Source organism: Panthera tigris, chromosome C1, assembly GCF_018350195.1.
Source record: "Panthera tigris isolate Pti1 chromosome C1, P.tigris_Pti1_mat1.1, whole genome shotgun sequence".
Lineage (NCBI taxonomy): Eukaryota > Metazoa > Chordata > Mammalia > Carnivora > Felidae > Panthera > Panthera tigris.
This window is the reverse complement of record NC_056667.1, coordinates 24,234,497-24,245,386: the sequence shown is the minus strand read 5'-3', so window position 1 is coordinate 24,245,386 and position 10,890 is coordinate 24,234,497. Positions and strand designations below refer to the sequence as shown.

General features: G+C 55.5%; 2 protein-coding genes across 3 annotated transcripts; one reads left to right on the top strand and one right to left on the bottom strand.

Annotated features, from left to right (window-relative positions):
* Positions 1-1,412: 1,412 nt before the first annotated feature.
* On the bottom strand, positions 1,413-5,042 carry FAM167B (family with sequence similarity 167 member B). The gene is made up of 2 exons (XM_007092414.3): positions 2,559-5,042; positions 1,413-1,884 (listed from the first exon to the last, which is right to left on the bottom strand). The coding sequence occupies exons 1-2, from the start codon at positions 2,817-2,819 to the stop codon at positions 1,654-1,656; spliced, it is 492 nt and encodes a 163-aa protein (XP_007092476.1). The 5' UTR covers positions 2,820-5,042; the 3' UTR covers positions 1,413-1,653.
* Positions 4,955-10,841, top strand: LOC102971640 (myotubularin-related protein 9-like). 2 transcript variants are annotated; one of them, XM_042996292.1, is made up of 10 exons: positions 4,955-5,191; positions 5,370-5,478; positions 5,719-5,844; positions 5,960-6,133; positions 6,638-6,864; positions 8,218-8,379; positions 8,554-8,695; positions 8,778-8,998; positions 10,288-10,439; positions 10,522-10,841. In XM_042996292.1, exons 1-10 carry the CDS (start codon positions 5,007-5,009, stop codon positions 10,653-10,655), a joined length of 1,632 nt encoding a protein of 543 aa, XP_042852226.1. In that variant the 5' UTR covers positions 4,955-5,006; the 3' UTR covers positions 10,656-10,841. The 2 variants fall into 2 exon arrangements, with proteins under 2 accessions (XP_042852226.1, XP_042852227.1); XM_042996293.1 differs by lacking the exons at positions 4,955-5,191; positions 5,370-5,478 and adding an exon at positions 5,486-5,597 and having other exon boundaries at positions 10,522-10,839.
* Positions 10,842-10,890: the final 49 nt, after the last annotated feature.

The following is a 10,890-nucleotide window of genomic DNA, read 5'->3' as shown; positions in this document are numbered from 1 at the left end:
TGTCACAGTCTGAGAGCTGAGTGACCTTTTCATTACAGACTAAGAGAGGGACTTTGGAGTCAGAGGAGAGAGCGCTCTCCCTGTTCAGTCATTGGAGAGCAGACCACCTTATGTTACAGTCAGATGTCAGGTTAACAAATAACTATGGCAAAACAACAGTCATGCCATCTCAGGGCTCAGGACGATAGCTTTATTAGAGTCAGAGGGTAGGCTAATAACCCCCTTCTTATAGACAGAATGCTGGACAACAATCTGTTTAAGGAAGCAGGCAGGACAACCCCGTGTTTTCAAGACGACAGAGTCACAGCCCCTGTTGTGGACAGAGGACAGGACAAGCCCCCACTAATTAGGACGACATTTCTAATTCAGGACGAGGCAAGGACACAGCCCCTGTTAGAAATGTAGGGCCTGCCACCATCTCCTGCAACAAGTGGGAGACAAACACGCCTGCCCAGGGACCCAGGTGCAGGTAGCTGACTGGCAGGACTTTCTATTATAGGCGGGAGACAGGAACCTTGTCACAAGCAGCACGCAGGCCAAGAATCTCCCTTTCCCCTGGGGCCAGGTTGAGGGTGGCACCCATCATAGGCTAAGTGTCAGGTCACCAGTGTTATGAGGAACCCTGGGTGGCATCTATCAGGCACAAGAGCGAGGCCTTGGCCCCACCCGGAGAAAAACATAAATGTGTCACCGTCACCACCACCAGACCTACACTTAGTGAACAGGTTGGGGGAGGGGAGCCCACAGAGCATTGTTGGGGTTTGTGAGGTGGAAGCTGATGCTGCCTGCACCTCAGCTGCAGAGGGAAGGGGGAGACAGGAAATGGGTGGGGGGAAGAGGAAGCCTGAGTTGGAAAGTCAGACAAAGAGGGTAATACAGAAACAAAGGCTGAGGAGATACAATGTAAAAAAAAAAAAAAAAGAACCCGGTGACACAGAGCCTTGCACAGCCCATCTCTGGGCCTCAGCACAATGGTACTAATACCACGGGTGATAGCAAGGATAAGCAAGACACAGTTCAAGTTTATGGAGTGTCTATTGTGCATTGTCTCACTTAAGACATCTCCAACTATTTGCGGAGTGAGAAGTAGCATTTCCAGTTTAGAGAGAAAGAAACAGTTGCAGGCTTAAGGGGCTCGCCTCCAGATCTGATAGAAAATGCATGGTGGAGCTGGCTTTTCAACCCAGGTCCACCAGGTCCTGCATTCATCAGTTGCCCATTGACGGGTCACCTTCATGGGGGTGATTTAGGATTTGAAGTTCTTTTCCAGCTCTGATCTTGGTAAAATAGGGAGATAGAGCAGGAGCTAGGGGGAGAGGGGGGTGCCTCTGTTCATCTCCACCTGGGCCTTCTCTCCTGCAGTGTAATCCCTGGTCCCAGCTACAGATGACACACAACGACCTTGGGCCTGAATAAATGACTGCAGAGACCTTGACGGGAAGCAGAGAGGGTCTTTATTGAAGAGCTTGGGGGTCGGCGAGCCTCTCCCCTTCCTCCAACTCCCTCTTCCCAAGCTAAGGCAGCAGGGGCATTTATGCTCCCAGAAAGCTGAGTGATCTCCCAACCCTCCCAGCACGCTTTGCGAGGTGCTGGCACCTCTGGGACACCCCTCCTTTCCCCTTCCCGGGAGGTCTCAGGAGGTGCAGGTGTGGCTCAGCAGAGGGTGAAGCGTCGCGCGCTGATGTTCATGCGCGTGAGGCCGAGGTGCCGCAGCGGCGGGGCCAAGGCAAGGCCGGCCCCCGGCTCCAGCTCCAGGTCCAGCTCGGCCTCGTCCAGCAGCTCTTGGTGCAGGTGACAGGCTTGGTCCACCTTCAGCCGGTGCAGCTGGGCCCGCAGCCGAAGCAGCTGTCCTGCCAGCTGCTGGTCCTGAGCCTGCATCTCCCGCTGCGGCCGAGAGGGGGCGTGAGACTGCTGGCCTGGTCCTCAGCCACTTTCGTCATTCTTCCCTTCCTGTCAACACCCTGGGTTTTCGCACAGGCTGTGGCCTCCCCACCCCCTCTCGCCCCAGCTTGATCCCTCCCCGTCTCTCAGATCTTGCTCTAAAACTAAGTTAAGGAGAGATTGTTAAACAAATACAGGTGCCTGGGGCCCCACCCCAGGGCAACTAAGCGGAATCTCCAATTTGGAGCCTGGACTTCTTTCTGTTCCCACATATTGGGTTATGAGCCACCTATGTAATGCTCGCCTCCTCAGATTCTGCCTACGGTGTGGTCAATGCCTCCTTTTGTCCTTCACTGCATCTTTGAGGTATAGCAATTCCCAGAGTGGGGGAGGCCATACCTTCCCCACCTATAACTGGTGCCAGGGCTCTGTCCCCAGAGCCACAGGAGTAGCCGGTGGAAGATAGATTGGATGGAATCCTGCTTTGGCAAGGCTCCCTGGATAAAACATTGGACAAGTCCACTCATGGCGCCTCAGCCCCAGGACAAAGCAACAGGAGCAGGCAGTTGCTGGAGTTGAGGTCCATTCTCAACCCCTCCCCACACCCATTGTTCTTGGGTCCTAAGGATGACTGGCCCTTAGGCCCTCTGCAAGACCGCCCACCCCACCTGACTCACCAGCTCCTGTCTGAGCCAATCTAGGGCAGAGTCCATTGAGTCGAAGCCGCAGAGGGTCCCAGGGCCCCCCAGTGCGGGTCTGGGTTGGGTCCTGTGCCAGGCCTGACTCTGCACCCGGGCTGTCCACTCCAGATATGAGGGCCGTCGTGTCTGCAGCTGTAGCTTGGCCGTCAGTGCCTTCACGGAGTCCAGGCTCTCTCCCTCCTCATCCTCTTCATTTTCTTCACCTACTGCCTGGAATTTCAGTGGCCCCAGGGACATGGTGGATTTGGGGTGAGTGACAGGGCAAGGCTGCAGCTCTGGGAATTTGGGAAAGGGTGGCAGTATTGCTGGGGAGAGGTGGCAGGAGCTGAAGGTGATGGAACTGTGCCAGGGAATGTGTGACGGTGAGCATTCAAGGTGGGTCTGGTCTCTCTGAGTGTGCCAGGCTGGGTGAATAGAGGGGTATGGGAGGCTAAGTGTGCAAGGGCTGGGATTTTCCTGGCCTGCTAACCCAGGAGCCACGTGATGCTCATCCGGGTGGGGGCAGGAGGAGCCCTGTTCCTCCAGCCCCTTGGATGAATTTTATTGTCTTTGCCCAGAAGGAGACACCCAGTTCCCAGAACGGAAGTTGCTCCAGGATGAGAAAAGCATCATCCACACTAGAGTCTTGGCCTTCTTCCCAAGACCCAAGTTAAGGGGTGGGGATTGGACAGAGGCTGGTGAGCTGTTCCCCCTCGCCATCCTCACTCATGACACTGGCCTTTTAGCAAAGGAACAGTGTCCAGAACCCTGGCCAGGGAGTCAGGAGATCTGGGTTCTGGTGCTGGCTCTGTGAGACTTTGGACAAGTCACCGACTCTCTATTGGGACAGATCAATGATTGATTTCAAGCTATACTTTAAGGAACTTTAGGTTCCCTTGGAAACCCCTTAAGGACTGTATATGGGATAAAGACAGAGCCGTAGAAGGGCTCCTAAACCCTCTCTCTTCCTGTCCCTCCCAGGGCTTCAACCAGAGCTGTTCCCTTTTTAAAATTTTGTTTTGAAATATACACACAGAAAAACTCACATATCATAAATACATGCCTTGCTGAATTCTCCCAAACTGAATGCACTTATGTACCCAGCACCCAGACAAAGCAAGAGTGTTACCAGCATCCAGGAAGTGCTCCTGGCCTGTCACTACTCTCCTGAGGGTAATGTTACCATAATTTCTGACAGCAAAGATTAGTTTTGCCTTTTTGTGTACTTTCCAATGGTTCTCACACTTTAGTGTGCATGGGAATCTCCTGAAAGCTTGTTAAAAGAGACATATGGGGTGGGGCCTGATAATTTGCATTTCTAACGAATTCCCATCCCAGCTGGTGTGGAATTTTACAATTTGTATTCTTTTATGTCTGGTTCCTTTCACAGATTATTCCGATTTTATGTTTATCTTATGGGTGTCCCCCTATGATTTATTTTCTTTGTGTGTGTGTTTAATGAAATGTGTGTGTGTGTTGAAAGAAGGGTTTTGTGTGTGTGTGTGTGTGCCTGGACTCTAGACGTGTGAAACCTAATGGACCAAAAGGCCCTTTGAACACAAGAATCTGTCTTATTCTTCTTAGTAATCAGCACTTAACAGAGTGTAGGCATCATTTAAGAAATGAAAGAATAATTGGATGGATGGATAGATGGATGGATGGGTCCTCCAGTAAATCCTTTAAACTCTTGTAATTTATCAGCTTAAGTGTGTGTCTCTTGCTAGACTGAAAATCCTAATGAACAGAACCTTCTCCAGTCATCCTTGGGTCCTCTCACTAAATACAGGGCCCAGTTCAGTGTACAGGCAATTCATATTTGGTGGAAGGATGGAGTGATCCGAGTCGAGGCTTCGGAGGGCAAGACTAAACCAGAAGTGGCCCCCGTAGAGGGCGCCCACAGGCAGCGACTTCCAGCTGTGGTGGGGGAGGGGCACCAGCTACACAGCTGCTTGCATTTAAGGTGGACTAAGGGATTTCCCCCACCCAGCCTCAGATGTAGAGGGAGGAAGTAGACAGTTCCCAGTTTCACACCCACACTTTCCAACCCCTTCCACCAGGGTACGAGAAATGGTATTTTTCTTTCTTTTTTAAATCAGCGAGAGTGGCAGCACCTGAGTTTTAAAAAAACAAAATTGTTAAGTGCCACCTGCGACCAAGACACGAGGTAACGGGCTTTAAGCAAGACTATTCTCCCCATTTCACAGATGATGAAATTGAGGTTTCCTTAACAGGTTCTGGCCGGGTTCCTCGCTAAGAGGTGCTGGCAGTAGGAGGGGGAAATTCCTGTGAAACTGTTCGATCCCTTCCTCCAAGGGGCCTCCTTAACAGCTGTCCTGCCGGCGTCGCCAGCTGCCCAGCTAGTTCCTGTCCCTTTCGGAGCCCGCGCTCGCCCCGCCTGACGCTCCTGGAGTCTTTCTGCTGGGCCCTAGGCCCACCCCAGGCGGAATGGAGTTCTCGGACCTGATTCGTACCGGCCGGGCCCAAGCCAAGCTCCTGAGGGGTCCGGAGGCACCCCCACTGCGTGGCACGCTATGCCTCACCGGCCACCACCTGCTGCTGTCGCCAGGGCCCCAGGCGACTTCAGAGCTGTGGCTGCTGCTGTTGCGTAGCGTAGACTCTATCGAGAAGCGGTGAGACGTGGCGGGGGCGTCCCCGTAGTCAGGGAGTTTGCGGCTCCGGGAGGAGAGGGGGGAGGGCAAGAGCAGCTGGAGCCCTTGCACCCTTGCATTACGTCCAGTCCTAAGAAACTCATTTCTCCTCCCCTGGTGACGGGCGGGTGACACTAAACCTAAGCCCGTCCATCCCCAGGGTCGCAAGCGACTCCGGCACCATCACGTTGCGCTGTAAGGACCTCCGAGTGCTGCAGCTGGAAATAGAGGGCGTGGAAGCGTCGCTGGACATCGCCCGGTCCATCGAGGTACACAAGCAGTGCACCCGAGGCCCCTAAACTACCCCTACTCCGTAACGAGAGGAGTAAACGGGGGCTACTGCGCAAGGGGACTCAGCATCCAGTGTTACCCTGGAACGTAGCCAATGGTAAGGGACGCAGGGTGGTCTGGAGTAAGTGCAGAGGAGGGAGCTGAGGGGCGAAAGGGGCTGGGAGGGTGCGGGTGAGATGATTCCGACTTTGCCCAGATCGCCCAACTTCCTTCCCCAGGCGCTGTCCTCCTTGGAATCGGTCATCACTTCCTTTCCGTTCTTCTACCGTCCCAAGGGCTTGAGATTGGGCGACGCCTGGCACTTCCACCCACCCGAACGCTACTACAAGCGAGTAGCTCGCGAGGTGGGTGAGGTCCTGGGGGCCCACGGTTGTGTGAGCGCCGCGCCTGGAAGGGGCATGGGGTCCGGACACTCACTGGGTGCCCTACACCTGGCCTTCGCCTCTCCCTGGGCCGCAGACCAACGCTTGGCGGCTGAGCGAGGTGAACGAGGACTTCAGCGTGTGCCCCAGTTACCCCCGCGCGGTGATCGTGCCTCGCTCTGTGGACGACGGTGCCCTGGCGCGCAGCGCCCGCTTCCGCCAGGGAGGCCGCTTCCCTGTGCTCAGCTACCACCACGCGCCCAGCGGAACCGTGAGCCCGCCCCTCCCCAGACTCTGCCTCTTGGACCAACTGCGGCCCTTCTTGGCCCTTTTCTGCACCGGTCCGGCCAATTCGCAGCGCGGCTGCCGCCGGCCGGCTCCAACCCTTTTTGGCCGCGCCCAGTCCTGCCTCCAACAGGCCCCGCCCCCTCCGGCCTTCCTTGACTCTGACCTCGCCCCTCTCCCCAGTTTCGGAGTCTCGCCAATCCCGGGCCCCGCCCCCGGCCGGTCGGGCCCCCTGAGCTTAGTCCCTTCTTTGTCAACCCTGGACTCGTCCACGGCCTACTCTTCGGGTCCCTTTCCCCTCTGACTACAACACACCCAGGGCCGGGCCCGGCGCCCGGCAAGTTCTGCCGCCAAGGCCCTAGGCTCCGGCCTGCCCCTGCCAGCTTTAGACCTGCCCTAGTGTGTAGACCCTCCCTCGGGGCTCCGGGAGAGGAGTTCCCAAGCCAAGGCTGGGTGGCTACGGCTTCCGGAGCGCAGTCCCGGTCCGCAGGTGCTGGTACGTTCCAGCCAGCCCCTGACTGGTCCCCAGAAAAGGCGCTGCGCTGAGGACGAGGAGCTGCTGCGAGCTGTGCTGGCGGGGGCTCGCCCTGGGGCCCGGGGCTTCATCGTGGACACGCGCTCGTCTCAGGCCGCCAAACAGGCCCGCATGACTGGCGGCGGGACTGAGGCCAAAGCCGCTTACCCTGGCTGGAAAAGGCTGCACCGGCCGCTGGAGAGGTGAAGGGTCTTCGTCCTCTCCTAGGCGGTCTCCTACAGGACTCTCCATGAACGTGTGCGGGGGGGGGGGGGGGGGGGTAGTAGGAGTAGGGGGGTGTCTTCCAGGAACCTTAGGAATTGTCAGGCATTTCCGGGTAGCCATCCCACCAGGTGGGCATCCCCACTTGCACACCCCCACTGACAGATCTCATTTCTCTCCAGGCACCCCAACTCTGCCTGGAAAAGAAAAAGCCTCTCTACATTAAACTGACTTCCAGGAGCAACTACACTACACACACACACACACACACACACACACACACACACCCTTCCCCATTGGTCCCAGCCCTGCCCTGAGTGCTGGACCTGCACACCTGTACCTATTGCCTGGGTCTCCAGGTGCTGGTAGTACCGAGAGGAGGTCCTAAGGGAGTTTTTGTGCTTTGAGGAAGCTCCCCTGTCTAGAATATAAACCCATTCATTCCTTTATTCAGCCAGTGTTGATTGAGCACCAGGGGCTGAGATGGTGGCCAGCCTAGACGTGGCTGAGAGATCCGCGGTAAATTGGCAGTTAGGATTCAGTGTGATAAGCAGCAGCATAGAGCAGGCGCCCCTCTCTTGTGTGTGGGTAGTGCAAAGAAAGCATCCCTTTTACCTGACACCAGAGAGGAGTTAGCCAGAGAGCAGGACACTGCAGGTGGACAGAACTGCAGGGTTCCTGGCCATTCGCCCTGCCTGGGGAGCTGCAAGTATGTCAGTCTGGTGGGAGTATAGAGTGTGAGGTAGAGTGTAGAGAGAGATGGGGCTAAAGGGGTGACAGCGACCAGAGAAAAGGTCTTGAATGCCACGATTATGAGCTTAGACTTTATCCTAAAGGCAGAGGGGAGCCATTGGAGGCTTTTAAACAGGGCTGGAAAAATCTCCATTAGATTTTCTGGTGGGAGGTCACATTGGTGATCTTGAGCAGAGCAGTTTCTGGGAAGTAGGGGCAGATACCAGAATCCTAAGAGTATTGTGTTTCTCTTGTCAGACGGGGACTCCCCAGGGAGTACTGTGCTGCTCCCATCAAATTGGGCGTTTCCCATGGCATTGTTTCCGACAGAGTTGTGTGACCTTTCCCCAGGTACCCCCCCAAACAGACTAGGTCTCCCCCAAGGGGTCTTGGGTCTCCTCCATCAGATTGGGGAATCCCCAAAGATACTGAATCATTCCCATCAGATTAAGTGAGATCCCCAAAGGGTCCTGTGTCCCTCTTGTCGAATGGGCTCCTCTGAGGGTTCTTTGTCTTCCTCATTGGTCTGGAGCACTGGCTCCCAGGCTGTGCTCACCAGAGCTTGGGCTGGAGATGGGATGACCAGATTCCCACTTGTGCAGGGGACAGCCTCTACAGGAGAGCTTCGTGCGCCTGGTGGAGGCCTGTGGGGACCCGCAGCAGAGCACGGATAGCTGGCTCCGTCGACTAGAAGGCTGCTGCTGGCTGGCACATGTGAAAGAGGCACTGAGCACCGCCTGCCTAGCAGCCCAGGGCATGGAGAGGTAAGGCCCCACCCTACGAGGCAGAGAACAGGGCGGACGGGCAGGGCTCTCAACCCCTGGGCACACAACCACGTCTCAGTAAGCACATACAGTCTAGAAATGGGCCCATTCGATTCCTGGCCCGGCCACCCCAGGCAGGGAGGGACTGGCCAGTTAATAAGTCCTGGCCCACAGGGAAGGGGCCTGCATCTTGGTGCATGGGGCTGAAGGCACAGATAGCACCCTGCTTGTGACTTCGCTGGCCCAGCTCATCCTGGACCCCTTGAGCCGGACCATGGCTGGATTCCAGGAACTGGTGGAGCGGGAGTGGATCCAGGTAAGTGGCCACTCAGCCCCAGCCCAGCCCCTCTATCCAGAAACCCTGTTTCCTTGCACCCATGGCTCTACCCCTTTCCCAGGCTGGCCACCCCTTCCAGCTGCGCTGTGCCCACTCGGCCTTCTCCCATGCCCGTCCCAAGCACGAGGCACCCACCTTTCTCCTCTTCCTGGACTGCGTGTGGCAGCTGGGCCGCCAGTTCCCGCTGTCACTGGAGTTTGGGGAGGGGCTGCTGTTGGCCCTGTTTGAGCACGCGTATGCCTCCCCTTTTGGCACCTTCCTCTGCAACAGCGAAAAGGAGAGGTGAGCTAAGGGGGTGTCAAGGTGAGTCAGGGCCCAGGCACAGGATGGGGTCAGACACCTGCTGTGTCAGCACCTATGTCCCTGGAAGGCATCTTTGCCTTTTGAATGAGTTTCTCTTTGGGGAAAACTCTGGAGTGTTCTCTCCTCCCTCCCCTGCCTCCAAACCCCACCCTTTCCCCTAATTTCTGCAAACCCAGATTTGAATGGGTCCAAGGCCAATCCTACAGACCTACCTACTCTGTCCAGAACCAAGGGCACGTGCACCCCTAGCTTAAAAACAAGGACCGATGGGGAGAGTTGCTGCAAAATAAATCATTTCTGGGGCTCCCTACCACTTGCAGGGTCGATTCTAGTGAAGCAATGGTGTAGAGGTTGAAAACGGAGTCAAATGTTTTGGGCTTAACTTCCAGCTCCACCACTCACCTGTTGGGGCATCCTAGGAAACCTGTCTCAGTTTCTATCCATCTGTAGCAAGGAGAGGATTCTAACGGCAGCCACAATCTCTGTGGAGCAGGGCTGTGTGCAGATTAGTGGAGTTAAGGCATGGGAAGTGCTTAGCACAGTGCCTGGCACACAAGCAGTGGTTGTTCTTACCATTTGGTTGGCTCGTGGCATATGCTCCCAAGCCCCCCCAGAGCCATCTCTCATCGGTCTGAGATGAGACTGTTCTCTTTAGTTGCCTGGGTCCCCATCCCCCATGTTGTTTTCGCTGACTCCACTACTGGGTCATCCAGGTTAGAAATGGTTATCTTTGTGTAACTCCCTCTCCCCTGTCCTTCATATACAGCCTTTCTCCTAAAACTTTCTTACTTGGCCCTTTCCTGTCAAAGGCCCCTCCTGCTAACCCCAGTCCAGACTCTCCTTCCCATGTAGGCTATTGGGACAGCCGTCTCACTGCTGTAGTTCCCGTCACCAGCTTAAAAAAACTCGCCAACATTCACTTGGGCCTGTTCCCACCTTCTTGCTCTCGGCCCCAGTCTCCCCTCCTGAGTATTTCCACGCTTTTGCGCACCTGGTGAACTTCTGCAGACAGACCCAGCCCAAGTGGCACATTCTCATGAGCCTCCCTGATACTTCCAGGCAGAACTAAGTGGAACCCCTGAACAACTAGGACTTTGTTTTGTTCTCCTTTATTCTAGTGCCCAGTACATGTATCTGACTGGCAAGAACATGTGCAGGAAAAAGGAGAGGTTATTACTGCCCCGGGATGGCTGGCACCCTACTAACCAGGGTCCCCAACCCAGAATCCCAGAAGGCATAGCTTGAGTCTGGAAACTCACTTCCTACAGATGCCTTTGTGAAGTGAGGACTCGAACACACTCCTTGTGGTCTGGGCTCAACCAGCCAAAAGAGCAACGGAAACTCCGGAACCCGCTCTACGCCCCCAATCCCTTGGCCATCTGGCCCTCCGTGGAGCTCCAGAGCCTGCGACTCTGGCAAGGTGACCCCTTACCCCAACTTCTTCCCTGGGGAGCTAGCTAACCCCTCTGCTCAGCTTCCTTATCTGTCCTCCTCCTCCTCAGGCCTATTTCTGCGCTGGATCCGCCCACCTGAACCTTCAGAGGTAGCATGGGAGAAGGTGTGGCAAATAGTGACAGATAAGGAGAAGACCAAGCTCTCTCAGCCAACAGTTTCAGCCTCTGAGCCCCAACTTTAAGGGCTGGCTCCTTGGATAGTGGCTGAGACGTTCCTGAGACCTCTCCAGGTCCCTCAGTACTTTGGGCCTTGGATGACGGTGCCTGCAACCCAGCCTAGCCCTTAATACCGAAGCTCCAGGTTTGAAGTGTCCGTAGTGTGGGGGAGAAGGTCCAAATAATAAAGATATCCATGACTGGTATCAGCTCCCTGGGTGTCAATGAGAAGGGAAAATGATGTTAACAGTTCCCATAAAA